The 26,302-nt window shown below is 41.3% G+C and overlaps 1 protein-coding gene across 5 annotated transcripts in view; it reads left to right on the top strand.

The window, feature by feature from the left end:
* LOC132590530 (thrombospondin type-1 domain-containing protein 7A-like) overlaps positions 1–26,302 on the top strand; it is a 190,188-nt gene that overhangs the window by 3,872 nt on the left and 160,014 nt on the right. For 4 of the 5 annotated variants that reach the window (XM_060263448.1, XM_060263446.1, XM_060263444.1 and 1 more), the window contains exons 2-5: positions 16,079–16,327; positions 18,524–18,705; positions 21,197–21,265; positions 25,403–25,558. In XM_060263448.1, the coding sequence (XP_060119431.1) occupies positions 16,079–16,327; positions 18,524–18,705; positions 21,197–21,265; positions 25,403–25,558 (656 nt within the window). The remainder of the gene's footprint in view (positions 1–16,078; positions 16,328–18,523; positions 18,706–21,196; positions 21,266–25,402; positions 25,559–26,302) is intronic. The other variant, XM_060263445.1, reaches the window with a different exon arrangement.

Genomic DNA, 26,302 nt, shown 5'->3' with positions numbered 1-26,302 from the left:
CTAGAGATGCCACACTTGTGGCAAACTCTTCAGCAAACTCTCCTCTACCTGCTCTCCAGGGTTGGTGTGAATTGGATTTTGAGGACTGATCTATAGTCCGCCAAAGCAGGTGCCTTCAGTAAACTGCTCTCCCATGAGTATGTCAAGCTGAGAAAAGAAAGGGAAGCCACCCCGCAGCTTCTGGACCATTTAATCCCCAGGAAACTTGGAGAGGAGTGAAACTGACTAGAAGTGGCAGCTCTGCTCTCCCCACCCCCCTACATTTCTGTTCAGTTTCCAGTGACACTGACTAGAAGTTGCAGGGGGCTGGGGAAAGTGGCACTGCAGCTTCTAGTCAGTTTCACTGGAAACAGACTAGAAGCACAAGGGGCTGGGGAATCATGCCAGACTGTCTGGAAACATGAACCAAATGACATGCCAAGAAAAAAGTCCAGTTCATTTTTGTGTCTGGGTGTGGCAGGGTCAGATGAACCAGTTCTAGATGAACCATGAATCAGCTGTTTTTAGCACGAATCACAATTTGTGATTTGCTTCATGCCCATCCCTATTTGGAAGTAATCTCATTGGTGTTCAGTTGAACTGCTCATAAAAGAGCTTTGGATCCCCATCTGAAAGGTTCTGTTTCTACTCTTCCTGTGCCTATTTAAGTAAATGATTGCAACCTCATCTTCTGTTATTTGTCTTTTCTTTTTAATTTGGCTTTGTGTTTAGTGTAGCTGAAAAGCATTCTTAGTGTGGTTATTTAGTTCTCAAAATGTAAATGAATAACAGAGATTTCACTGTTGGGTTACCACTCATTATTCTCTAAGGTTCAAAGACTTGCTTACTAACAATGCTCAATAAGAATGATGGCCAGTTGTCAAAATAAATGACTCATGGTAATCTTGTGAGTGTTGTACCATTTGTCACAGAGAAAACAAAAATAGGCTTTCACAAGCCTCCTTCAATAAAAGGCCAGTGTAATACCACAAAACGAAAAGGAGCATCAGAAACAAACTAGATGAAATTGTGTGAGATATGTAATTGATTCCCTTAATGTTTCAATTTGTAAATAGCTGTTGTTTAGGGGAAAGATCCAGATTGTGGCTATAGCAAAAAGTGGAGAGGGAGTTTAATCTACTTCCCTCATTTTCTTGACCTTGAAGTCCCCCATGCTGTTACTTGGCCGGCTGGGAAAAAATATATATGCAGTCTCAGGTCCATGACTGCTGTGAAGGAGAATCACTCTGCTATAGATGATCTAACTAGACATTGTGGAGACACAGCTACCATTACTCTTTCCCCTTTTTTTCCTCATAATTTTTAAGTAATCACAACTTGTGATATGGTATCCTTGTGCTATGAATTGTTCCCACCCAAATCTTAAATCATTGGATGTCAGGCATAGTTTAGGGCAATGTGCAGGCAGCAAAATTAGCAAGTGTTGTGTTTGTTATGATAGAAGAATGCAGGATATCTTGATTAACAAGAGACACTCGCCCCCACGTAGATCACCCTCTTTCCTGGGAAATAAGCCATGAAATCCTCAGATTTCAGGCTGAGTGGAGATGTTTTCTCTTTATGGAGACAAATGAGCAGGATGGAGATGACCATTTGGCCACCCTGCTGGGAAGAAGCAAGATACTATTTTGCGAATCCTGAGTTAGGGCAGTAAATCTTGAGGATGCAAACTTTGGTATAACTGGAGACAGGTGCAGGGCAGCTTATGTAGGAACTTATACTCAATTCCAGGATAGGTCAAGGAGAAACCCACCAGCTGAGAGGGTAAGAGTTAAACAGTCTAATGCACTCTGTGGAAGTGTGCAAGCCAAGGACTGGGGAATAGGGGAAGAATGGAATGAAGTCTAAGATCAGACTCTGTTTCAAAGTTCCAGCTTCGCTTGTGTCCATTTCTTGGAATGGAATGCCAAGGTAAAAATTACACCTACACCTTAGTTAGCCTTATGATTTTTTTAAAAAAATAGTTTTATAACATGTCTGTTATAGCCTGCCTTGGTAGGGAGGGTGGGATGTAAATCAAACAAATAAACAAATATAGTCTCCCAGTGCTCCTGTTCTCTAGTCACATGGGATGTATGTTAGTCAGCTATGTTCAGAGATCTCACCTAAACTGGCTATTGTCCATGCATAGACATAAAACTCATGACTGACCTAAAGTCAGATAGCAGAGAGGGGAAGGGATGTGTAGCAGCTCACACATAGCCTATATATGTGCCTCAAACTGCACATAGCAAAACAAAGAGACTAGTTTAAGTGGTGGTTTGTGCCTACCACCCTCTACATCTCTATCTCAATAGGTTAAGTGTTCAAGTAGTCCAGGTAATCACATATCACTATTATTCTCATCTCTTGTAAAATCTCTAGAAATACATGACCATTTCATCTCTCAGGTTCTCTCACTCACAGAGACATCAGCGGATAGGGTCATCCAGCCACCTTTAATAACATGCCCTCACTGAAATGCTTCACTGAGTTATTGAAGTCAAGGCTCATACACTGTTCCATTCACATATTGCCCGTATTTATTCATATCCTACAACATATATAGGCCAAGATCTTCACTGGTGTGTGTGCTTCTTTCCCTGAGATACTTCTCACAGGGTTAAATGAAGAAGGTAACTTTTATTTATGATTTGATCATAACACTGAAGAAAGTAAGGTAGGGGTTACAACGTTCTTTCCATTAAGCTTTTGAACTGTTTCCCTGTTCCACCATTTGGGACCTTTTGTTTACAAATTGATTTTTCCCCTTAGGCTTCCCGATCCCCAAGTCCCAGCAGGGGATCCCCTGGTTTTCCAGGCTCCTTCCCACCCCTAGTCAGCTGGCTAGCAGGGAGAAGCCCTGCCCCAACAGACACCATGTGCCTTTTCAGAAGGCTAGAAGGAGCTTGGAAACAGCTTGCTTTTTAGAAGTTGTGTGTGTCTTTAAATATGTAGGAGCCAGGATGAATGGGGGCAGGGTGAGCCAGCAAGCCGGCAGAATAATATGGCTGCTCCAAGTGGACTGCTAAAAAGGAAGGGAAACTTCCCTTCCCAACAAACGGCGGGTTTGTTTTACATTCCTTTCAGAAGTCGTTTGCACAGTAAAATAGAGAGTAAAGAGTAAATTAGAACCTTTGGTTTCTTCCCTGTGTTAGTCTGAAGAACTTGGTTGAATATACAGCAGATGGATACATTCAACAACTCTATGAGTAAATTGCTGCAGCAAGATCACAACAGTGTGAGATTGCAATGTGTTTATTTTGATGTTTGTGTGTGAGAGAGAGAGACAGAGACAGACAGAGGATGTACATCTGCTGGAGGAACAAGAAAATGAAGACTGTATTCAGGGGAACTGCACTGGTGTATTTTTATTTATTTTAAGGAATGTGAAAGTCTCCTGGCTCCACCTCCAAAGTCCCCAGATATTGTCTGACTTGGCAACCCTACCCCTCATTTAGCAATAAGCTAACTAATTTATGCACCTTAGCTTCAGTCAGTCAAGCAAACTCTTTTCCCTTGCTGCCAATTCTCAGCGGTTGTCTTAACTACCGTTTTTCAACTCTCTCTCTGTAACATTCTGTCAGCTCCCACTGGTTGCTCTTAGAGAGAGGTGGAACATAACCAGTCCATCACATGGTGGCTCCCCAGATGACCAGAGAGAGGGAGAGCAAGGGTGAAGTCCAAGCCCTCTCCCACACATGCAGATTCCCATATTGCCTTTTAGGTTCTCTCAGAAAAGGAGGATGGGAAGTGGGTGTGGAGAATCATCACAGTGTTTATCTCTGTGTTGCGAGGAAGAAGGGGCAAACAGACATGGAAAAGCAGCAACGTCATTTCTCTTTATAAGTCTAGTTAAGTCCTCACCGTCAGTGCCTACAAATTCATATTATCCAGAACATAAGACAACACAATACATTTGTGAATAGATGTGGCTGAAAACCAGACTTGTTAATTTGCTCATATAGTATTTTTAGCATGTGGCAAGTTTTCTTTTAAATCTAAAGCTGCACCTCTGTGCAGAATCTGGCTCTATTCACAATACTGAACATCCAGCAAAATTTAAAACAGCCTCTATATATCTACAGTTCTTGTATTTTGCTCCTATACTGAAAGACAGATACTGACAACAGCTGCAAGATTAATGAAATCACCCCCTTTTTTGTAGTGTGATGTATTCTGCATGGCTATGGTCCCAAGTTTGATCACTGCTATCCAGTGTTCCCTCGTAGCTGAGTTAGTGTGAGCTAGCTCTCAGTTCTTTAGCCTCTGACTCACACATTTTTGTCTTAGCCCAGGAAGGATAGCCCCAGAGCAAACTAATTTATGCAGTAGCTGAATTGCTTGATCAGAACTTTAATGCCAGTAGCTCACAAAGTAGAATTTTTGCTCACAAGACTCTATAGTTTAGAGGGAGCATTGCTGCCATTTTACTTAATGGATACCAAGTAGCAGAAATGAGCAAGAGCTGTTCCTGAGACTCTGGAGAATTGCTGCCTGTCAAAGTAGACTGTAATTGACTAAATGGAGCAATGGTTAAACTCAGTAAAAGGCACATTCTAATATTAATGCTTACTATAAAGTGAAGTGTTTTTTGAAAATTGAGTCTCGGAAGGGGTTGATTCAGAGTGTTCCTGTTTTGTAGCATCATTTCTTTTGATTTGTTTCCATATACCCATTTGCTGATAGTGGTGTAGAGATGTTTATTTGATCAATCACCAATAGTAAACAATGTTTTCAGTTTGTCTGAAGGACATTCTGTCTCACCAACAGAACAAGCTGTTCATCATTAGCTGCCACAAAATTAGTGCTTGATGTCTTATTCCATTCATGCAATATATTTTCACTGTAAATTAGAACAAAGGGTATGTATATCATTGTGGGGGGAAATCAATAATGGCAGAGCTGGAGGCCAACAGTTGCCCCATTGCAGCCTGTTAAGTTTATACTATGTGAAATGGGTTTTGGTGGGACACGTATAAGGAGACGTGCTAGGAGCTAAGATGGAGGGATGGCAGCATTGGCTGAGGGTTGTATGCATGTACTTACTTGTTCATGATCCTGGGATTATCCCAGTAGGAGTGAAAAATACATTTGTGTGACAACATGTATCAGTTTAGCAGAAGGTAATCCCACTCAAATGCAAACTAGGAATTGTCAACTTTCTGCCACTTCTTTCTGTCCTATTTCTCCCCCCCACCCCCATGTTTGATTCGCAGGCCCTCCTTGGCCTGTTAAGAAACTGAAAGGGGAAATTGAGTTAGGAGCAACACATTTCTTTCTTTGCTGGCCCTGAAGCCATTCTTTCCAAACCTCCCCCCACCCCCCCAAAGTTTTTTATGAGATAAAAGGAGAACTCTGTTTCAAAGAGATCTCAGTATCTTTCTCCAAAGCCAACAATGAGATTGGGTAAAGGACAATGTAACAAAGCTTCTTGACCTCTGTACAGTCCAAGTCTCCTGTGGCTCACCTTAACCAAGCAGCTCCTTGGCTTCCTCTTTTGGTCATGTGTGATTGTGTTACATCTTCCAGAGAATGGGAATCAATCCTCCCTCTAATCTGTGGGGAGCAAAAATCCTGCTTTGTGAGCTACTGCTTAAATAAGTTTGCTCAGGAGTCATCCTTCCTGAGTTAAGGCAAAAACATGTGAGCCAGAGGCTAAAAATCTGTGAGCTGACTCACACTAACTCAGTTTAGACAGAGCACAGATGGGGACCCAGACCCAATCTATGTAATTTGCATGAATGAGTGACTTGTAACCACAAAGTGGGGGAATCATGACTCCATGAATTTTATGGGTCATCCTAGCACCACATCCGCTTTCACCTCCACCCTGTTCCTCTGAACCCCTTCCCACTGTTTCCTTCTCCCTTTAAATCACCCTTCTATAATCTCCCATGAATTTTCCTAGGTCTGCATCTGTTCATAATGCTTAATGCTTAGAGTGTTCAAAGTATAGCACATACATTATCTCAATCATGTTTACAACAGAATTGAAGGTATGTGATTTTATCCCCCATACTGAAGATGTTAAGGATGTTATGGCTTATATAGAAGTTGCTTGGCTAATTGAGTTGAATGCAGAGAGGAGATCTGAAGTCAGAAATTCCTAGTTCATAGCTCTGACTCCTACCACCTGTGTTACATTAACTCTGTTAGTCAGCCACTACCTGCAGCTTCCCATTTAAAACTCCAGGGTAGGGCAGCATGGAGTGACTCCATTGTCATGTTGTGGAAGGTGCATGACCGGGAGCACATCCATCGTTCTTGAACCTGCTTACAGTCATGCTGAATCCTGCCCTAAATGTTGTGGCTGTTGATCAAAAAAATTGGAGTTAAGATGATGATATCTTTACAATCAGTATCAAAATATTCTTTCATGAAGGGCCAGACTGATCTGTTGTTGTTGATATTCAGTAAAAACAAAATAGCTCATAGAAAATGCAGCAATGTTTGTAAGTGCTCAGGTTAAATGGGCATGAAATAAAGACTCAAAGCAGAAATACTGTCATCAGTAAGTGAATAACCTGCTTTAAGTAGTTCCCCAGACAGCTGCATAATACAAAGCCCACAAGTCTCTGGAATGTGGATCCCACCCCCTTCTTCATGGAGAGTTAATGGCCTGTAGCTGAACAGTCTTGCACTGGTAGTGCATTGGGCATTCTTATTTATTTAATCCAGAATTATTATGCTCTTTGTATGTAGGAGGCTTTTTTTTCCAATTTAAAGCTGGAAATAACAACTCGGCATTCAATTGTTTCTTTAATTTTTTTTTTATTTCTGATATGTACCCATTGATTATGTTGGCACCATTCCCCCTGCTGAATTCAGTTACGTTATTCATTCACGAACAATGGAAGAGTTGGTATGTAATCAAAAGGGAAATCAAGTAGGGGAAAATAAACGTTAACAGTTTTAGTGTGCAGGGAATAAAACCAGAGAGTGAATGGAGGAAATGCAATAAAAAGGCATAATAATAAAAGTACAAGAGACTCCAATGTAAAATCGTTAAGTAGGAGCAACAAAAATAGGGTTGCCAAGTCTAACAGAAAATAGCTGGGGATTTTGGGGGTGGAGCCAGGAGACTTTCCCATTCCCTAAAATAAATAAAAATACAGCAGTGCAGTTCCCCCAATACAGTCTTCATTTCCTTGTTCTCCCAGCAGCTGGCTGCGCTCTCTCTCTCTCACGCACGCACGCACACACACACACACACACACATAGAGCACAGCCAAAATAAACACAATTTGGAAGCACACACTTTGTGGTCTCACTGGGGCAATTTATTCACCATAGGAGTTGTTGAATGCTGTATATTCAACCAAGTTCTTCAGACTAACACAGGGAAACCAGACATTCTACTTTACTATTTACTGTTTTTTCTGTGCAAACAACTCCTGGAGGAACTATAAAACAAGTGGAGGAACAGGGCTGCTTTCTTTTCCTCACAACAGCCACATTGTTCTGCAGGCTCACCCCACCCCCATTCCACCTGACTTGAGATTTAAAGGCACATAGACCTTTCTAAAAGCAAGTTGTTCCCAAGCGTCTTCTTAAGCCTTCCTAGGTGGAAAGACACATGGTGGCTGTGGGGGTGGGGCTTCCCCCACTAGCCAGCTGGTAGGGGGTGAGAAAAAGCCTGCAAAACTGGGATATTCCCCGCTTGGACCTGGGGATTGGCAAGCCTAAACAAAAATGGTTTGTGGCACTGAAGAATGTAAAGGTAGAGACCTGATATTTTCATTACACCCATGATCAGGGAATAGCTGCAATGCTCCTTCCCATGATGGTTGGGTAACACCGTGGACCTTGCAGGAAAGGAACACATGGCAACTTCCTTATATGCTGGGAAACATTGGCTTTGAAATAACCAAGCAACTGAAACTCAACAAGATTGACTTCAGAAGTAAAAACTTCCTCTGGGTTTTTTACCCCAAAAGTCAGTGGGCTTCAGGAGTTCATGACAAATTATTTCTTAGCTCACGATGAATTCCAGTTTCTTGTACTCACTGGCACTGTGCCTCCCACAGTCTTTTTCTCTTCACCCTTTTGAATTTGTGGCATAGAACTTTCTTCCAGTTCTTGGGATGGGCTTCCCAGGAAGTCAGGGGTGTGCTCTTTGGAGCTTTCCAGCAGGTGGGCTACTCTTATGTGAGAGTGTCCAAGGAAATTTCTGCTAGTTCAGGGGGCCCTATTTTGATATTAAAATTGATATTTTATCCAGGAATCTGGCAGTCAAGTCACAGTGTCTTGTGGGGTGAGCAAATATAGGGGTCTTTGGGGGGCAGCCTCATTTGCAACAACTCTCCAGATATTGCAGCTGGTTCACAGTTCAGCAGTTCAATTGTTATTAGGCTATAAATAACAGTTCTTGGATATTTTAAAATATCTTAATTGGCTGACAGTCTGTTTCCAAGTTCAGTTCATGATGTTGGCTCTGATCTTTAAAGCCTTTCATGCCCGGGACTCAGGACCATCTTCCTCTGTATGTCTCTGTGCGCCAGCTATGGTCTTCAGCTTGCCACCTTTTGTGTATTCCTTCACTAAATGCAGCATCAGCAAGGACCCATGCTTTCTTGGTGATGGCTTCTACTTCATGGAACGGGCTCCTCAAGGAGGAGTGGTGGTGCAGTTCTTGGAAACTCCCAGGAGGTGTTGGAAGTCTGCTGCTCAATTTGCAGAGATTTTAGTTTAGGTGTTACTAGATGCAGACATTTTATCAGGTTGGGGAGTGACTTGCAGTTTTGTTGTTTTTTCTTGGTTGTTTTTAATTATTTAAGCCTCTTTCAGCTGTGGGAAAAGGTGAGGTATAAATGTTTTAACAGAATTGTGTGAATGAGTTTACAGTTATAACTCAGTTATAAGTTATAAGTTTGAATTTCCAGAACAAAATGCTCAAAGTTCATATTTTGGATAGTTGATTAATAAATGTTCTAAGTTTTTGGAAAGGTCTTGTTTTAAATGCACTTATATACATAATTCAGATGAATGGCAAAATACTTTTTGCTGAGTGAACAATCCTGGATGAGTCCTCAGGGTCATATGTTCTTTCTTCCCTCTCCTTTCTCCTCTCCTGTGCATGGTCATCTAATGAAAGACTTCCAGTTTCTTTAATTGCATCTGAACTAGAAATGGGTTTTTTTGCTTTCTGCTGAAAGCAGGTTCCAAAATGCTAGTATGACTATAGTTTGGAATTTTGGTTTATAAGAAAGAAGGGAAACATTGTTATATGGTTCAGGTCGAATGACAATTTAGGATGGCAAGTAGGACCTTTCGTTAGCTATCCATATGCAGAGAGAGGAAGAAGGTTGAATTGCCTCACCTCTGCCTCCCTGCAACTCTTTTTTTAATCTGCTGCTCCTCCCATGAATTGAGATTGCCCTCTTCCATGACAGCTTTGCCTGTTCCTCCCAGAGGTTGGAACTTCTCTTCCTACCTTTATACCTTAGACTTGTAGCCAGCCTTGGTCTGCTTATTAGCTTTCCTTTGGTCCAGAGCCTGGGCTAACCCTTTAGGTTCTTTTGCCAGTACAGGCTGCCATCCCACCATTGCATTGCCCTCTGGGACTGCAGTGGTTTCCCTGCTAATCCCTTTTTTTAAGGTTGACCTATCAGACACTCTCCTGCCACAGTACCTATAATATAGTGGGTTCTATACATTAATGAGGTGAGGTGGTAGTGAACATAGCTCTTTTATTGAATACAGCATGGTATAGCGCTGCCTACGAAGACTGAAAAACTAGGGCCGCAGGGTCTACTATATATACACACCCAAAATTCCCGCCCTGCCTGTGACTGGACCATTCAAACCAGTCGCGGGCTCTTGATTGGAGCAGGGCAGCAGGATTTGGATCCTGCTGCCTATTGTTCCCAAGTCCCCCAAGCTCTGTCCTTCAGGCCCCAGTGAGCCAGGCAAGAACTCCAGTTTATAGATACAATTCTAAGCAATAATCTTTAAATATTTTAGAGAGATTCCAGAGACAGTCTTTGCCCAGAGGCTCATGTAGCTCTTAGCAGTCCTCTGAACAAATATTTACATTTTATCTATTAATAGATGGGTAAAACTTGCATTTGACAGTGTCGGTACATGGAATGGTATGCATTTCCATTTGCGGGGCCCCCACATATAGATAGCTCTTACAATTCATTGCTAGCAAGTACTGGTTCCCTGGACCAAAGAAGGCAGAAACAAGCAGTTCAGGAACAGAGGGATGAAGTCTAGAGGAATCTGGCAGGTCAGAGAAGTTTCTTGTGCTGCTGGTTCTATATCTAGGTCTGGTTTCACAGAGGGATTTCTCCCCTATGGACCTTAAGAAGTCCACACAATAAAAAGGAGTGACCAATATGACATGTGTGCTTTTTACACAAGTTGTTTACGCCTCATTTCCCCCCTTTACTTCTGAGAAAATATAAACCTCATTTTCTCTGAAGTAAAGGGAAAAGTGTGGGATGGCTGCTAATGGAGCATGGGGCATAAGGACAGTGTTCTTTCCCATTCCTGTACCACCCTCTGTTGCTAAGATGGTGGGGATGCGTTTTTGCATCTCTGCCCGGAAATAATTCAAATCTGGGAGACCTGCTGTGCTTATCAAGAAGTAAAATACCAGTATTAAAACTATACTTTTGAACAAACCTTCCTCCCCTTTTTTAAACCAATATAGTCTCAAAATTATTTAGTCAGCAGTCTTGTGCTGATATTCACAAAAAATGCTAGATCAGTGTTTGCTTCTATTGATCAGTGCTTGAATACTGCATGTATCTAACTTGCATTTAAAATTATTGGGAAAATTTTGAAAGATTGTTTCAGAATCATTATTCATTGGTGGACAAAATAAAACAGCAGTGCAGTTTTTACGGAGTCGTAATCATTCCCTTACGGCATTTTTAGTTGAATAAAATGAGCAAAATATGGGACCTGGTAGGGGAAGGGGGGACTGCTGCTTTCAAGCCTCTTCTGAATTACAAAATTCATTAGGTGGCCATGGGCCAGTCATGATCTCTCAGCTCAACCTGCCTAACAAGGTGCTCTCTTCAGTCTTTGCAGCTAGTAAAGCTTTGTATGCTTGTTGCTATCACTGGCAGTGAATTCCATAGTTTAATTATTCATTGAGGGTTTTTAAAATTTCTCCTAAACCTGTTTCCCAACAATTTCACTGAGTGCTTCTGAGTTCTGGTGTTATAGGAGAGGGAGAAAAAGCTCCCTCTATGCACTTTCCTTACCCCATGTGTGTTTTTATAAACCTCTATCACTTTTTTTGTACATTTATAGCCTGCCCTTTCCCATAAGGGCTCAGGGTGGATTGCAACATACTAAAACAGTAAAATCAACAATAAAACATCAGAATCGTTAAAACAATTAAGCTGATAAATTAAAATTATTTAAGATGGCATGGAGGGTTTGAGCTTTTGGTTTGAGGTCTCCCCTTTGCCATCTTCTTTCCAGACTGAGAAGTCCCAAACTCTCCAGCCATTCCTCATATGAAAGGTATTTCATCTCCCTAATCATCTAGATTGCCCTTCATACTTTTGACAGCTCTGCAATATCTTTTTTGAGATACAGTGCGACACGTTATTTCAAATGAGGCCCCACCATAGCTTTTTATATTAGAATATGGCCCATTTTATTTTCAGTCCCTAATCTAATTATTTTTATCATGGAGTTTGCCTTTTTTCACCACTACTGCATGCTAGGTTGACATTTTCTTTGAGCTTCCTACTTCAACTGGAATACCTCTTTCAATCTCAGTGTTAACAGACCCATCAGTATATATTAGGATTAGGATTTTTTTTGTTCCAGTGTCATTACTTTACATTTACCCATGCTGAACTTTATTTGATACATTGGTCCCCACTAACCCAATTTAGATAAATAAAAGTTGTTCTTTTTTGGATTGTCTACAATTGTTCAATTAAAAATTAGTCTCAAGAATATAGCAATTTATTTTATTGCATTCTGCCTGCAAATTAATAAATTATAAATCTGTATGTCAGAGAGGATATACAGTCCAGTAAGACTGAGGTCAGAGAATTAGATTCACTTTTAGAAATGCTTTGGGTTGAAATAGAGGGCCCAAAAGGAAATTTAACTATGGGAGTTTGTTATCGCCCACCAAATCAAAAGAGAGAGGACGATTATAATATGATGGAAGGCATAAAGATAGCGGCTAAATGTAAAAACTGTGTCGTAATAGGTTATTTTAACTACCCGCAGATTGATTGGGTCAATATGTGTTCTGGTCGAGAGAAAGAGATTGAGTTTCTTGATGCTCTCAATGACTGTGCTATGGAGCAGATGGTCTCAGAACCTACCAGGGGTGGGACGATCCTGGATTTGGTCCTAAGTAATGCCCAAGACTTGGTGAGAGATGTAAAAGTGATTACGCCACTTGGGAGCAGTGACCATAATGTTATTGATTTCACCATTTGTATAAATAGGGAGTTGCCCAAAAAGACCGCCACAACCACGTTTAACTTTAAAAGGGGTAAATTCACTGAGATGAGGAGGCATGTGAGGAGGAAACTGAAAGGAAAGGTAAATATGGTCAAAACCCTTGGGGAAGCTTGGATGCTATTTAAAACTATAATCCTAGAAGCTCAGATAAAATACATACCACAAGTTAGGAAAGGCACAAACAGGCATAAGAAAAGGCCTGCATGGTTAACAAACAAAGTAATGGAAGCTGTAAAAGGTAAGAAGGACTCCTTTAAGCGGTAGAAAACCAGTCCAAGTGAGATTAATAAAAGGGAACACAGGCTGTGGCAAATCAAATGCAAGACTGTGATCAGGCAGGCAAAAAGGGACTATGAGGAGCATATTGCAAAAAACATAAAGACCAACAATAAAAATTTCTTCAAATATATTAGAAGTAGGAAACCAGCCAGGGAGGCAGTGGGGCCCTTGGATGACCATGGGGTAAAAGGATTACTGAAGGAGGATAGGGAAATGGCTGAGAAGCTAAATGAATTTTTTGCCTCCGTCTTCACTGTGGAAGACGAGAACTTTTTGCCCGCCCCAGAACCACTAATTTTGGAAGGGGTGTTGAAAGATCTGAGTCAGATTGAGGTGACAAAAGAGGAGGTCCTACAACTGATAGACAAATTAAAAACTAATAAGTCACCGGGTCCGGATGGCATACATCCGAGAGTTCTGAAAGAACTCAAAGTTGAACTTGTGGATCTTCTAACAAAAATATGTAATCTTTCATTGATATCTGCCTCCGTTCCCGAGGACTGGAAGGTAGCAAATGTCACCCCCATCTTTAAAAAGGGTTCCAGAGGAGATCCGGGAAATTACAGGCCAGTCAGTCTGACTTCAATACCGGGAAAGTTGGTAGAAACCATTATCAAGGACAGAATGAGTAGGCACATTGATGAACATGGGTTATTGAGGAAGACTCAGCATGGGTTCTGCAAGGGAAGATCTTGCCTCACTAACCTGTTACATTTCTTTGAGGGGGTGAACAAACATGTGGACAAAGGAGACCCGATAGATGTTGTTTACCTTGACTTCCAGAAAGCTTTTGATAAAGTTCCTCATCAAAGGCTCCTTAGAAAGCTTGAGATTCATGGAGTAAAAGGACAGGTCCTCTTGTGGATCAAAAACTGGCTGAATAATAGGAAGCAGAGAGTAAGTATAAATGGGCAGTCTTCGCAGTGGAGGACAATAAGCAGTGGGGTGCCGCAGGGCTCGGTACTGGGTCCCATGCTCTTTAACTTGTTCATAAATGATGTAGAGTTGGGAGTGAGCAGTGAAGTGGCCAAGTTTGCAGATGACACTAAATTGTTCAGGGTGGTGAGAACCAGAGAGGATTGTGAGGACTCCAAAGGGATCTGTTGAGGCTGGGTGAGTGGGCGTCAATGTGGCAGATGCGGTTCAATGTGGCCAAGTTCAAAGTAATGCACATTGGGGCCAAGAATCCCAGCTACAAATACAAGTTGATGGGGTGTGAACTGGCAGAGACTGACCAAGAGAGAGATCTTGGGGTCGTGGTAGATAACTCACTGAAAATGTCAAGACAGTGTGCGTTTGCAATAAAAAAGGCCAACACCATGCTGGGAATTATTAGGAAAGAAATTGAAAATAAATCAGGCAGTATCATAATGCCCCTGTATAAATCGATGGTGCAGTCTCATTTGGAGTACTGTGTGCAGTTCTGGTCGCCGCACCTCAAAAAGGATATTATAGCATTGGAGAAAGTCCAGAAAAGGGCAACTAGAATGATTAAAGGGCTGGAACACTTTCCCTATGAAGAAAGGTTGAAACGCTTGGGACTCTTTAGCTTGGAGAAACGTCGACTGCGGGGTGACATGATAGAGATTTACAAGATAATGCATGGGATGGAGAAAGTAGAGAAAGAAGTATTTTCTCCCTTTCTCACAATACAAGAACTCGTGGGCGTTCGATGAAATTGATGAGCAGACAGGTTAAAACGGATAAAAGGAAGTACTTCTTCACCCAAAGGGTGATTAACGTGTGGAAGTCACTGCCACAGGAGGTGGTGGCGGCCACAAGCATAGCCACCTTCAAGAGGGGTTTAGATAAAAATATGGAGCAGAGGTCCATCAGTGGCTATTAGCCACAGTGTGTGTGTGTGTGTGTGTGTGTGTGTGTGTATTTTTGCCACTGTGTGGCACAGAGTGTTGGACTGGATGGGCCATTGGCCTGATCTAACATGGCTTCTCTTATGTTCTTATATAAGTAGCAGCTCTGCTTCATCTGCACTTGGATGGTTGTTCTGGGTTCCTGTGTTTTCATTTGTTTCCTAACCTGCACTGTCCTTTATTGCTCATTGATGCATCTCTGTGTGTATATCTGTGTGTACACATTCCTAGTCTACTGTGTACACTTGTGGAGATCAAGCCCAGCACTAGGTGTTCCAGTGCCCGAGGCCAAAAACAGCACCTCCACCCACCTCTAAACACCAAGCGTCATCGGGCTGCGTGCACTTACCCACCCCTGTGCTCAGCCCTCTCCTGCTTCAAAGGTCTCCTTCTGAAGCTAGAGAGGGCCAGCCATCCCCCCCTCTCAGCTCTGAGTGCACTCGCTGCCACACCCCCAACTTTGCCAGGGCAAGGGGGCGTGGCGGCAGTGCACTCAGAGCCGGCTCTGAGCATGCCCAGTGTCTTCCCGACCTCGTTGAGGCTTTCCAAGCCTCAGCGAGGTCAGGAAGCAGTGGCAGTGGGAGAGAGGGTGCCTCAAGGCACCCCTAGGCCAGGTGGCACCCCTAGACGGCTGCCTACTTGGCCTATTCCCACACACTGCCCTGGTGGAGATCCTTTGTTGGCTACAAAAACTGATGGATATATAATCCAATTACTGTATTAATCCAAAAGGAAGATGACCTTGAATGTAAGATCCCCCCTTTAAAAAAAATTTATACATAGAAGGTGTTTTTAAAACTTACTATTCTTCACTGTAACTGATTTGCAAATTTAAGACAATCTCATCATGTTCTTGAAAGTACCTATGAAAAAACAAACAAACCCTACTCTTCTTTTCAGATAACTAGGGCAAGATTCTAAGGCACCTCAAAATTTTGAGTCCTGCTGTGAATTATCTTTTGAGTTGGGTCACATAGCTATATGGATGGAAATATATATTTATCATTAGTTATCTGTAGCCCTATTGCTGGAAGTGCAGCTTTTGATACCCTAAAGTTGATTAGCCTGTGTGGTTTATAATCTACAGTAAAGACTATACTTCTAATGATAGGCCTTAGTGTCAGTTACCCTGATAAAATGGAAGTATTACTTAAGAAGCTGCCAGAACTGGCCTTGTCCTGAGCCCCAGCTGCTGACTTTGTTTTAGATGTGTGCTATGTTTGGTTTTAATTTCAATAAAAGTGTGGTTGGTTATTTACAAAGCAACATATACCAGTCTCCTCTTACTGTGAACAAATTTTTCCTCATCTAACTCTTAGCATTATAAATTCAATTGGAATAGAATGTGAGGCAATGTCTGTTTCACAAAGTAATCTTCAGTAGCCAGCTGATCTGGGTATTTGCTAAGCACGCAACTCTTGACAGTAGAATGGATACAAAATGCTGCTAGGAATTCATAAGGGAGTGCATTTCCTGACCATCTTAATGTTCTTTCACAGCTTTTGCCAACAAGAGAAATTGCCAATTACTTTCCAGTCTTGTGTGATAACAAAAGAATGCCAGGTGACAGAATGGTCTGAATGGAGCCCGTGTTCCAAAACATGCTTTGATATGACATCCCCTAAAGGCAATCGCACAAGAACACGGACCATTAAACAGTTTCCCATTGGTAATGAAAATGAGTGCCCGGAACTAGAAGAAACAGAAGAGTGTTTGTCTCAAGGAGATGGAGTGCCTCCATGTATCACGTAAGCTTTAAATGTACCTCTGGGTTTTCAGCATGGCTTCTGTGTTATCTTGGCAGTATGGGTGCTCCTGCAGGGTAGGTCCTTTCTAGGCTGGTTGGGTAAAGGAGATTGTAAACTGCTCTGAGACTCTGATTCAGAGAGAAGGGTGGGGTATAAATCTACGGTCTTCTTCTTCTAATATGAGTTGACTGAGCTGCGTGAGAGGAACTCATACTTCAGCTCATATCTACATTAGCACCAGTCCTTGGGAAGCTGGAAAGAAGCCACATCCTTTTTTAAAAAAACCTGTATAATAGGAATGAAATTCCGACTTTAAAAATAAGGCAGCCATAGATGATGAGTCATAAGCCAGTATTCATGCCAGTAGACTTGCAGATAGTTCTATTTGGGGATCAAATGCCAATGTAGATATTTGCAGTAGGCAGTTTTTTCCAATGCACATCTCCCAGTAGAATCTCACCATTGAAGTGTGTTGCACACCAAAGGATAAAAGAGATAATCCCTGAGCGATGCTGATAAATATTCCCTAATCATTCTGATGTCTTCAGTAGTTGGTAAGCAGGAGGGGAAAATCCAAAAGTGGTAGTCAATGTATTAGTCCTGCTCAGAGCACAGAAAATATGGTGGCAAGTTGTTTAGAGTCAAGTGATAACTTTAATTAGTTGCTTCTAATTGAGATTAATATTAGCACGTGAACACAAGGAACCTCTGGGCTGTGTTTTTCCCTGTTTTATTGGCAGAATATTAGAGAAGCTATTGTTAGTATCCTGTCATTTTTCTATTCTGTCTTTGATTGTGGGACGTTGTCAGTTTTCTTTGAAGAAATATCATCCATCATCACCTGTTGCCTGTGAAAGCAGTTCTCTTGGTATCTGCTTATAACACTCATTGAGTAGAGCATCTTGTGACATTTCTCTCACTTCATAAGGCTGATTGAGATTTTAATTCAGTATCACAGTTCTTTTCCCCCCACCATTCATGAGCTGATTGGATAGCTCACTGCTTCTTGTCCTCCTTCATCATTGGTCAGCGGGGAGTCCTCATATTCTAAAGAACCCACTATCATTTAGATTGAAAAAGTAATTTAATTTTTTTAAGGAAAAGAGGTGTAGTTAAGGAGTCTAGTTTTGCACTGATGTGTAAATATAAACTTCTTTGCTTCTTCAAAAGGGAATTGGAAGTTTCCCCTTTTTCTGTACAGGTCAGCATTTTCAGTGCATGTGTACCTTGGATTTATTTGTATTTTCATAACTGGAATAAAAATAAATACATTCAGATCTTAGGTGCTCTGAGAGTCATACATGATTTCTTCTTCTTTTTAACCAGCAATTCTTTGAGGTAGATTGGGCTGGAAGACAGATATTGTCCAAAGGTTGCCTAGTGAACAGCATGGCAGAATGAGGATTAGAACCCAGTTATTTGCTCAAGGCCTCTGGGCTAAATGAGCAGTCTCATGAAAGTTGCCAGATGCATGGTGGGAAAGGGGAATGACTAGTGTCCACTTATGGGGAGAGAAGGACAAGGCATGCATCTTCTGAAAGAATGCCCAATTAATCAGGGACGCTTTTAAAATCACTTGACCAGACTAAATTGATTGATGATGGCATTCCTTAGTGTAAGACTTGCAGTCTCTCATCATTTCCTACACAGAAGCAAATCGGAAAACACATGTACATTTTTTTAAAAAAGGAACTCAGTTCTTAGTAGTTTTAGTCTGACACTCTTAACACACATGTTATCTCCTATTTAATGTAATTTAGGATGAAACAAGATGATACGGTGTTCCCAGGGATGCTGCTGCCATTTTAACTCTGGAATTTTCTCCCTTTACAAATGCCATTGGGCTCTGATCATAGAGACCATGGGTGGAGGAGGGGTTCTTGTTTTTGCCCTTGGCATTTTCAAGCACTTCCATGGAAATGCCATATGATCTAGTTTAGCTCTAAGGTTACAATCCTAAGAACACTTTCCTGGAAGTAAGTCCCGTTGAATAAAATGAGACTGACTTCTCCAAAGATCTGCTTATGATTGCTCCTCAAACAGTCTACCCCAAATAGAAGAAATTATTATAGCTACCTTTGGAAGTCAATTTAAAATATTTGGGTTGTAAGCATGATAATACTTTAGGGGAAATGTCTGGTTGTTTTGTTTATGAAATTAGCTTGGATTGCTTCATTGCCAATGTATTTGCTTCAGGTATGCTTGGAGAACTACCGAATGGACTGAATGTCGCATTGATCCTTTACTGAGCCAACAGGATAAGAGACGTGGAAATCAAACAGCTCTTTGTGGAGGTGGGATTCAGACTCGGGAGGTGTACTGTGTGCAAGCAAATGAAAACCTCCTCTCCTATTTAAACACTCTTAAAGAAAAAGAAGGTATGTTGGAATTTCTGAGAAATGAACTAGCATGAGAGGTGAAGGTTCTCGTATACTACATGTATTTTTTTTAAAAAAACAAGCTTCATTTAAAAGTTGTACTTCATTTACCATAGGCTGATTTTTTTTCTGAGTTGCAGCGTTAATAGAAACAAGTTCATTATGTACATAATGTTTATTTTTCAAAATAAAGTTAAGAACCTAACTTTTCGGTCATCATATAAAGATGATCAGCATTTTTAAGGTCTTGGTCAGGTTTTTCCTGACTGCTGCCTGAGAGTTTAGCTGGAGATGCTGGGAAACTTAATGTTTCTGGCCTTAGTCCACTTAACCACTTAAAATAAAAGGAACTGGCATTGCCATACAATGCATCTGCATTGCATCATAGTCCATATGCAAGATCCAGATGCTGTTTGGAATAATCACTACGAAGAGTACACTACTGTAAACTCTATTCGGGCTCAGAACAATGTTAATTCCTTGAAATGTATTAAAGTAACCAAATGGCAGTCTTCAACAGGAATGGGAAAAAAACCCTGCTTATGAAGTCAGTATCTTAATGTTAGTGATCTTGAAATATACATTATCTTACCGTGTTCCCTACAAACCTCTTTTGTGCAATTTAAAAATGAGCCCTCTTCTCTTTAACTGTGATCACCTTCTTTGTATGGCTTTTGTAACTTCTAGTTACAGTATCAGATTAGACAAAGTGCAGTACTATGGGCATTATGGTGGATGCAACAATAAAGGGAGTAATGGGCCCACTTGGTTAGGGACCCCCTTTTATGTTAGATTCATTTCTCATATCAATTGCAATTGTAAAAAAAGTGAGACATTTCCTTTCCCTGAATATTTTTCTCACTAAAAAGAGATTCAGGTGGGGAGCCGTGTTGGTCTGAAGCAGCAAAACAAAGTTCAAGTCCTGTGGCAACTTTAAGACCAACAAAGTTTTATTCAAGGTATAAGCTTTCATGTGCATGCACACTCTTCAGAAAATTCCTGGGAAAATTACGAGTCCATACATATAGGTAGAGGGTGAGCAGCAAATTAGCATACAACATATTGAAGAAATTTAACAGATTCAAGGACCAAATAGGAATAACAAACTTAGTTTATGTGGTTAATATTTGTTTGGGTTTAATTCCAAAGGAAAACGCAGTGAAAGAAAGAAATATATAAAAATTGGGGATTAATGGGACGATATATCCTTCTTAATTGTGGAATGCTGAAGTTTTCACTAAAAGATAGTTCTATAAAATGTAATCTTTTGACAGCTTTTTCTTGTACAACCCTCATAAACTCTAGTGAGGTTTGCTCAGGAGAACTACTAAGTGGATTATTCTCTATCACTACAATCCTCTGCAGAGTAACGTCAGTCTATAGACACTGAAAACAAGTTTGGAGTAATAAGATGGGACTCACTTTTGAATAGATCTGATAGATTACTCCATAAATTATCAGAGTAAGTTTAACAGTCCTGTGCGATGATACAATTGCAAGGTTCTTCTGCTGAAACTCTAAATAATTGCTAAACTTCAAATAAATGCCAATAAATTATTCTAGCTCACAGTTTAGAATGACCTGAAAGCACCCACAATACACTCATGCATTAAACTGTATATATTGACTTCTAAAGGAATACAGCCACATACTCCAAGAAAAGAGGTGTCCTTGACTTGTTCCATCTTAAGATGTATGGTTCCTGAGGTCTGTGCCCCATTCTCACATCAGTCTTTATTCTTGAAAGTATAAACTTGTAGAGACCAGACAGCCAAGTGCCAACTCTGACCCTGGTATTTTGATTGAAAAAGCATACTTTTACTAAGTGTTCTGCAGTCTGTAGGATTCATATTTCAACTATGATAGAGTGACAGAATTTAACAAAAACCCTCTAAGGACCCAGCATTCTTGGCTAATGCCTCCTGGGAAAATTGAAATGTGCCTTCAATCACAGGGGCAATACGCTCTTGCATAAAGAAGTAATACTTCTAGCAATAGCTTCATATTTTCCACTGAGATCAATATTTCAATATTTTGAGGAGTCTTGTTTGGTGTTGACTGGTATGAAATTATCCCAATTGAATTTTGCTAGGAAAAATAGGGTTTACTGAGCATTCATCTCAATGGACATATACGTACAAACACAGATTAAAATGTGACTATCTTTGGATACATAAATGTGAGACATTTTATTTCCCTAGAGTTCCAGCTAGCAAAGAGGAAAACTGAATTTTAGTGTGTAAAGCCCTGAAGACGCAGACCACCACAGAGGAGAACAATAGTGGGGGGTTTTATTACTGGAAAGAAAAATATACATGCCTCTAAAAAGATCATATTAAACTAGGGAATGGTATGAAGATGAAAAGGGAAAATTACTGCTGGAGCAATGGGGAAATCTCATATTTCTAATGTAAGCTAGTTCTTTCTTAGGTTATGTTAGAACCCTCCTTTCTCTTTATAATCATCGTGGTCTTTGTCCCCATTATTTCAGAAAGTCAGTCACAGAGTACATCGAAGGCTAGTGCTGCACCACTTCTATCAATCACTTTTGAAATAACAGGTATGTAATAAAGGACTTTGACCTGAAATTTCAGTGGAACATGTCTAAGGACTGACTCGCCCTTTGAGAGGCTGGCTGTATAAATGAACAGTTATATGGCATTAGTTTTTTCTTCCTGTGAATCTAAGTTTTTACTAAAATAAAAAAGTTCAAGATATTTGAAAATAACTAATAATAAAAGAGCATAATAATTGTACTTATAAATCAATGATCCATTATGGATGTTAGGAATTCCTTACCTCATAGTTCCCCAACCTTTATGACCTGGCAAGCAACTTTGTAATTCTGAAACAGCATGGTAGACAGAGACACAAAATTGTTGCCTCAGCTTACCTCCTGTCATACACGGGCACCGGGATCTCTGCCTTAACCCATCTTCCTTTCAGTCTGTTTAGGGGTGGCTCAGACCAGCAACTCGTGGTGAACTTTGTTAGATCATTGTGGAAAACATTACAGTTTGCTTGTTCTACAGCAGTGGTCCCTACCCTTTTTGAGTACGATGACCCATTTTTAACTTTAAAAAATTGTGGACCCAAGATTCCTAATCTTGTTCTGCTGGGAATCTATCTTTTGTGCTAATTCTTGGATGGAATTTTCAATAATTTGTTTTGTACTTTCCTAAAGCAAAGAGGCCAGCTGGGGAAAGCTTGTCCTCTGTTGCAGATGTTCTATTTATCTTTGAGCAGACCTGCAGCCCAAAGAGATACAATCTAAGATGCCTCTGTGAGGTTCCTAAGTGCTAATTTGGGTTGGAATTTTCTCCAGTCCTCTCCTGCTCATTCCCCTGAAACTCAAGAATGTTGTTATCATGGAGCCAGGGAACTCCATTCTATTCCTTTATTAGCTTCTATGACCAAAGGTCTTAAGCTCAACTTAAGGGAACTTTTGGTTCCTAACATTATCCAAGCTGACAATGTAAGTACAACACGCAATTAGTAAGGCTGTCTGACTTAGGTAGAAATTTCTTTAGGCAGCAAGTGTTATAGAGTCAGATACCTGAGACCTTGGTAACTCTGACTGACAGGCAGTGGTATTTGCCTGACCAAACCAAGTGCATGGGAGGAGGAGAGCAAGCAGCCAGCTACCTGAAGAAAGACTCTTCCTAGTACCAAAGCTTGAGTCCAGTGGCACCTGTAAGACCAACAAAGTTTTATTCTGAGAATAAGCTTTCATGTGCATGCACACTTCTTCAGATATGTTGAAACAGAAGTTACCAACCATTATACATAGACAGTGGGTGAGGATGCTATTGCCAGGAAGGGCTAATTAGAGTCAAGATGCATAAATAACTGAGCATTAAATATAGCAAAGACTGCATGAAGACAATTGGTAAGACCTGTGAATAGCAGCAAATTAGCATACAACAGAATCAGGGCTTTTTTTTCCTGAAAAAAGAGGTGCCAGAACCTTCAAGAGGGAAATGAAAGAAAAACACATGGGTGCCTCTCATGAACTTTTAAACATTTTTAAAGAATTTTGTTTCCACAAAGAGGTTGCACATTCTCCCAGAAAAAAGCCCTGCATTATTATTGTCTTTACTGAGACTAGACAGACTAGAATGGGAGACTGCTGAGTTCAGGGCAGGCCCTAGGATGTGTGGTGCCCCAGGCACAGTTGCCGTACCTAATCCCCTCCCGTTCCTCCTGCCCCCTCCCCTCCCTTCTTCTATTTGCATTCCAGTCCCCGCCCCTGGAACGCTCAGAGGAGCAATGCTAGCCTCTCGCTTTCACATGTAAGGTGTTCTCTTAAGAGAGTGCAGGATGTAACGAGGCTTCACTCTCCCCTCCCTTCTGGTTCCATCCTTGCTCTCTTAAGAGAACACTTTACTGAGAAGCCCGCATCCAAATGGGTAAGGGGGAGGCTGGCATTGCTCCTTGAGCATACCAGGGGGCAGAAAGTGGCCTGCCCGCTGCTCCCCCCAGTGTGTTCAGAGGAGTGACACCAGTCTCCCCCTTACCCACTTGGATGCAGGCATTTCAGTAAAGTGTTCTCTTAAGAGAGCACAGGACACGACAAGGCTGTGCTCCCCCCTCCCTTCCAAAACTGAAAGGGGGGGGTCAAAGCCTCGTCCTGCACTCTCTTAAGAGAACACTTTACTGAAATGCCTGCATCCAAGTGAGAGGCTGACGTTGCTCCTCTGAGCACGCTGGGGGAGTTGGTGGGCAAATTAGGTATTTGGGGTAGTGGGAGGGGAGGAGCCCAATTTGGTGCCCCCCACCTCCTACCGCCCTAGGCAAATGCCTAATTTGCCTAGTGGGTGAGCCAGCCCTGGATGTGTTACAGGTTGTTACAACACTCAGGACAATGTATCCCCAGGACTTAATAGATATATTGGTTTCTTATCTCACTACAAACTCCTTTATTATGCTGTATGCTAATTTGCTGCTGTTCACAGTTCTTACCAAATGCCTTCATCCAGTTTTAACTATATTTATTATTTAGCTACTTATGCATCCTAACTAGGAGTGTGCATTCAGATCTACCTGATGTGAAAATATACCTGAAAAATATCTTTTTGGTATTTTTTTCAAGTATATTTTGGTATCCCAAAGGTATTTGGGATTTTTCAGAAATGGGAAAAAATCCTTTAAAAAACCCTGGAGATATTTGGAAATTACTGATAAGCCCCCCAAAACAGCTGAGCGACTGGAAGAGATTGCTTCTGCCGCTCAGCTGTTTCTTGCAATTTCTTCTGCAGTCCCTTTAAACACAAGGCGTTTAAAGGTACTGCAGAGGACAGCCTGCAAAGCAGCTGGGAGGGCACTCTTCCTGCCGGCTCAGCTGAGCTTTTCTTGGGCAGTCTGGCTTAAAGGGACTGGCCAAGAGGGTCTGCAAAGCAGCGGAGCTCCTGAGGAGACTCTCCCTGCCAGCCCAGCTGGGGCTGTCTTGGGCAGTCTGGTTTAAAACAGACTACCCAAGAGAGCCCACAAAGCAGCTGAGCTCACAGGGAGTCTCTCTCTGCCAGCTCAGCTAGGACTTTCTGGGGCAGTCTAGTTTAAAGGGACTTTCCAAAAGAGCCCCAGCAGAGCCAATTGGGAGAGTCACTTCGCTGGCTCTCTTGGGCAGTCTGGTTTAAATCAGGCTATCCAAAATAGCCCAATCTGAGCTGGTGGGGAGAATCTCCCTGCTGGTTCAGCTGCTTTGTGGACTCTCTTGGGCAATGCCTTTAAACCATATTGCCCTAAAGAGCCCCAGCTGAGTTGCCTGTCTGCTGTTTTTTGCAGCTCTGCTGCTGTTACCTTCCCCCTCTTTTTCTTCCTGGGTCTATTAGAACTGAAATAATTCAGGATTTCCAAAAAATGCTGATTTCAAATATGTTGCTGCTTACTGTTATTTTTGGAAATCCCATTTTTTTTCCAGCTCCAATAGCCCCGAACCAAAAAATACCAAGAAAAAAAAATGCACACCTCTAATCTTGACTCTAATTGTCCATTCCTGGCAGCACCCTCCTTATCCTCTGCCTATATGTAATAGCAGGCGACTTCCTCTATTTCAATGCATCTGAAGAAGTGTGTATGCTCACAAAAGCTAATACCCGGAATAAAAGTTTGTTGGTTTTAAAGATACCACTGGATCTAAACTTTCTTCTTCTGCTTCAGACTAAAACGACTACCCACTTAAATCTATCTTCCTTGGGACCTAATCTAGCCATGTTCACAATAGGCAGCCCAAGGAAATAAAGCCACAAAGATCCGCAAACCAGATTGTTGTCCTCAGCCAGATTTGGCTCTACAGAAAGAGATGGCAGTGTTGAAGAAATTTGGGTGAGACAGAGAGACCATTGATAAGAAAAGAGTCAAAATCATGGTGACACCATAGAAACAGCTAAAACTTTATTAGAGTCCCTGTCCCCTTTTAATTCAAGTGTTGATATATGGAATAATGTGCTGCTGTAGAAAATTAATCTGTTGATCAAGTGGATTGAAATATTTGCAGAAATTTCCTAATTTACTATAATTTGATTTGAATTTGCTTTGGTGCAGAATTTGCTGTACTGCATGCTTCCTGCCTGTTACTTTCAAATGAAAGTGATGTTAACATGATGCAAAAGAACTTTCTGAGGTGGTGTAATGCTTTCTTGCAGTAGAACTTTATTCATGTGCCAAAAAAAAGGTTATTTTGTTTTTGTCTTCACAGCATCCAAACCTGTGGATTGGAAGCTGTGCACAGGCCCTACACCAAGCACCACCCAGCTGTGCCATATCCCATGTCCTATAGAGTGTGAGGTATCAGTCTGGTCAGCTTGGGGGCCATGCACTTTTGAAAGTTGTGACGATCAACAAGCCAAAAAAGGTAAGTACGTTTTCAAAATTATTTTAATTACTTTTAATATATGCTGGACTACGAGAGCATAAAATTTCCAGGCTGATTTTTGTCATAAGCTTTATGCAAGGAATTCAGCAGAGATATGACTGACACCCTCTGGATTCAGAATTTAACTTTTGGCAGCTCATAAGGCTCAGCTTCAAAGTGGATATTACAACCCCTTTGCAAACATTGCCTTAAAAAAGGGCTGTATTGCTCAAAACATGTATGGATGTTTGATTTCATTGGACTAAAGAATAATGTGCATATTTTTGCATTAGGCAAGACTTGTCACAGAAAGCAGCTTTCATCAGAACATCTCCCCTTCCCATGCTAGTCATTAAATCAGAACCAGCAGGATCAGGCCTCTTCTGCATTTAACATCAGTGAGGGAAAAAAATTGCACTAAGTGGTTCCTGAAAATGAGAGATCTGTATATCGGGCTACGTCTGCTGATGGAAGCATAAGCAAATGTTGGATTTCCGTAGAGTCGAGAGAGAAAAAGATCCAGGCTGGCATTTATTCATGCAAATACTTTGTTGACGCTTCAAGTGGATAGTGGTCTTAACTGTAAAATCTTTAACCCATCAAAGAAAAAGAACACAGTAACATGGACAATAGTGCTCTCAAAATCAGGCCCAAACTAGATGTGCTACAAAAAATGCTGTAAGGACTCAGCATGACAGGCTGAGGAGCGAGCTCTTCCCCCAACCCATGCCTTTTCAAGTCCCA

Source organism: Heteronotia binoei, unplaced genomic scaffold (genome assembly GCF_032191835.1).
Source record: "Heteronotia binoei isolate CCM8104 ecotype False Entrance Well unplaced genomic scaffold, APGP_CSIRO_Hbin_v1 ptg000154l, whole genome shotgun sequence".
In the NCBI taxonomy this organism is placed as follows: Eukaryota; Metazoa; Chordata; class Lepidosauria; order Squamata; family Gekkonidae; genus Heteronotia; species Heteronotia binoei.
This window is presented reverse-complemented; position numbering and strand designations above follow the sequence as displayed.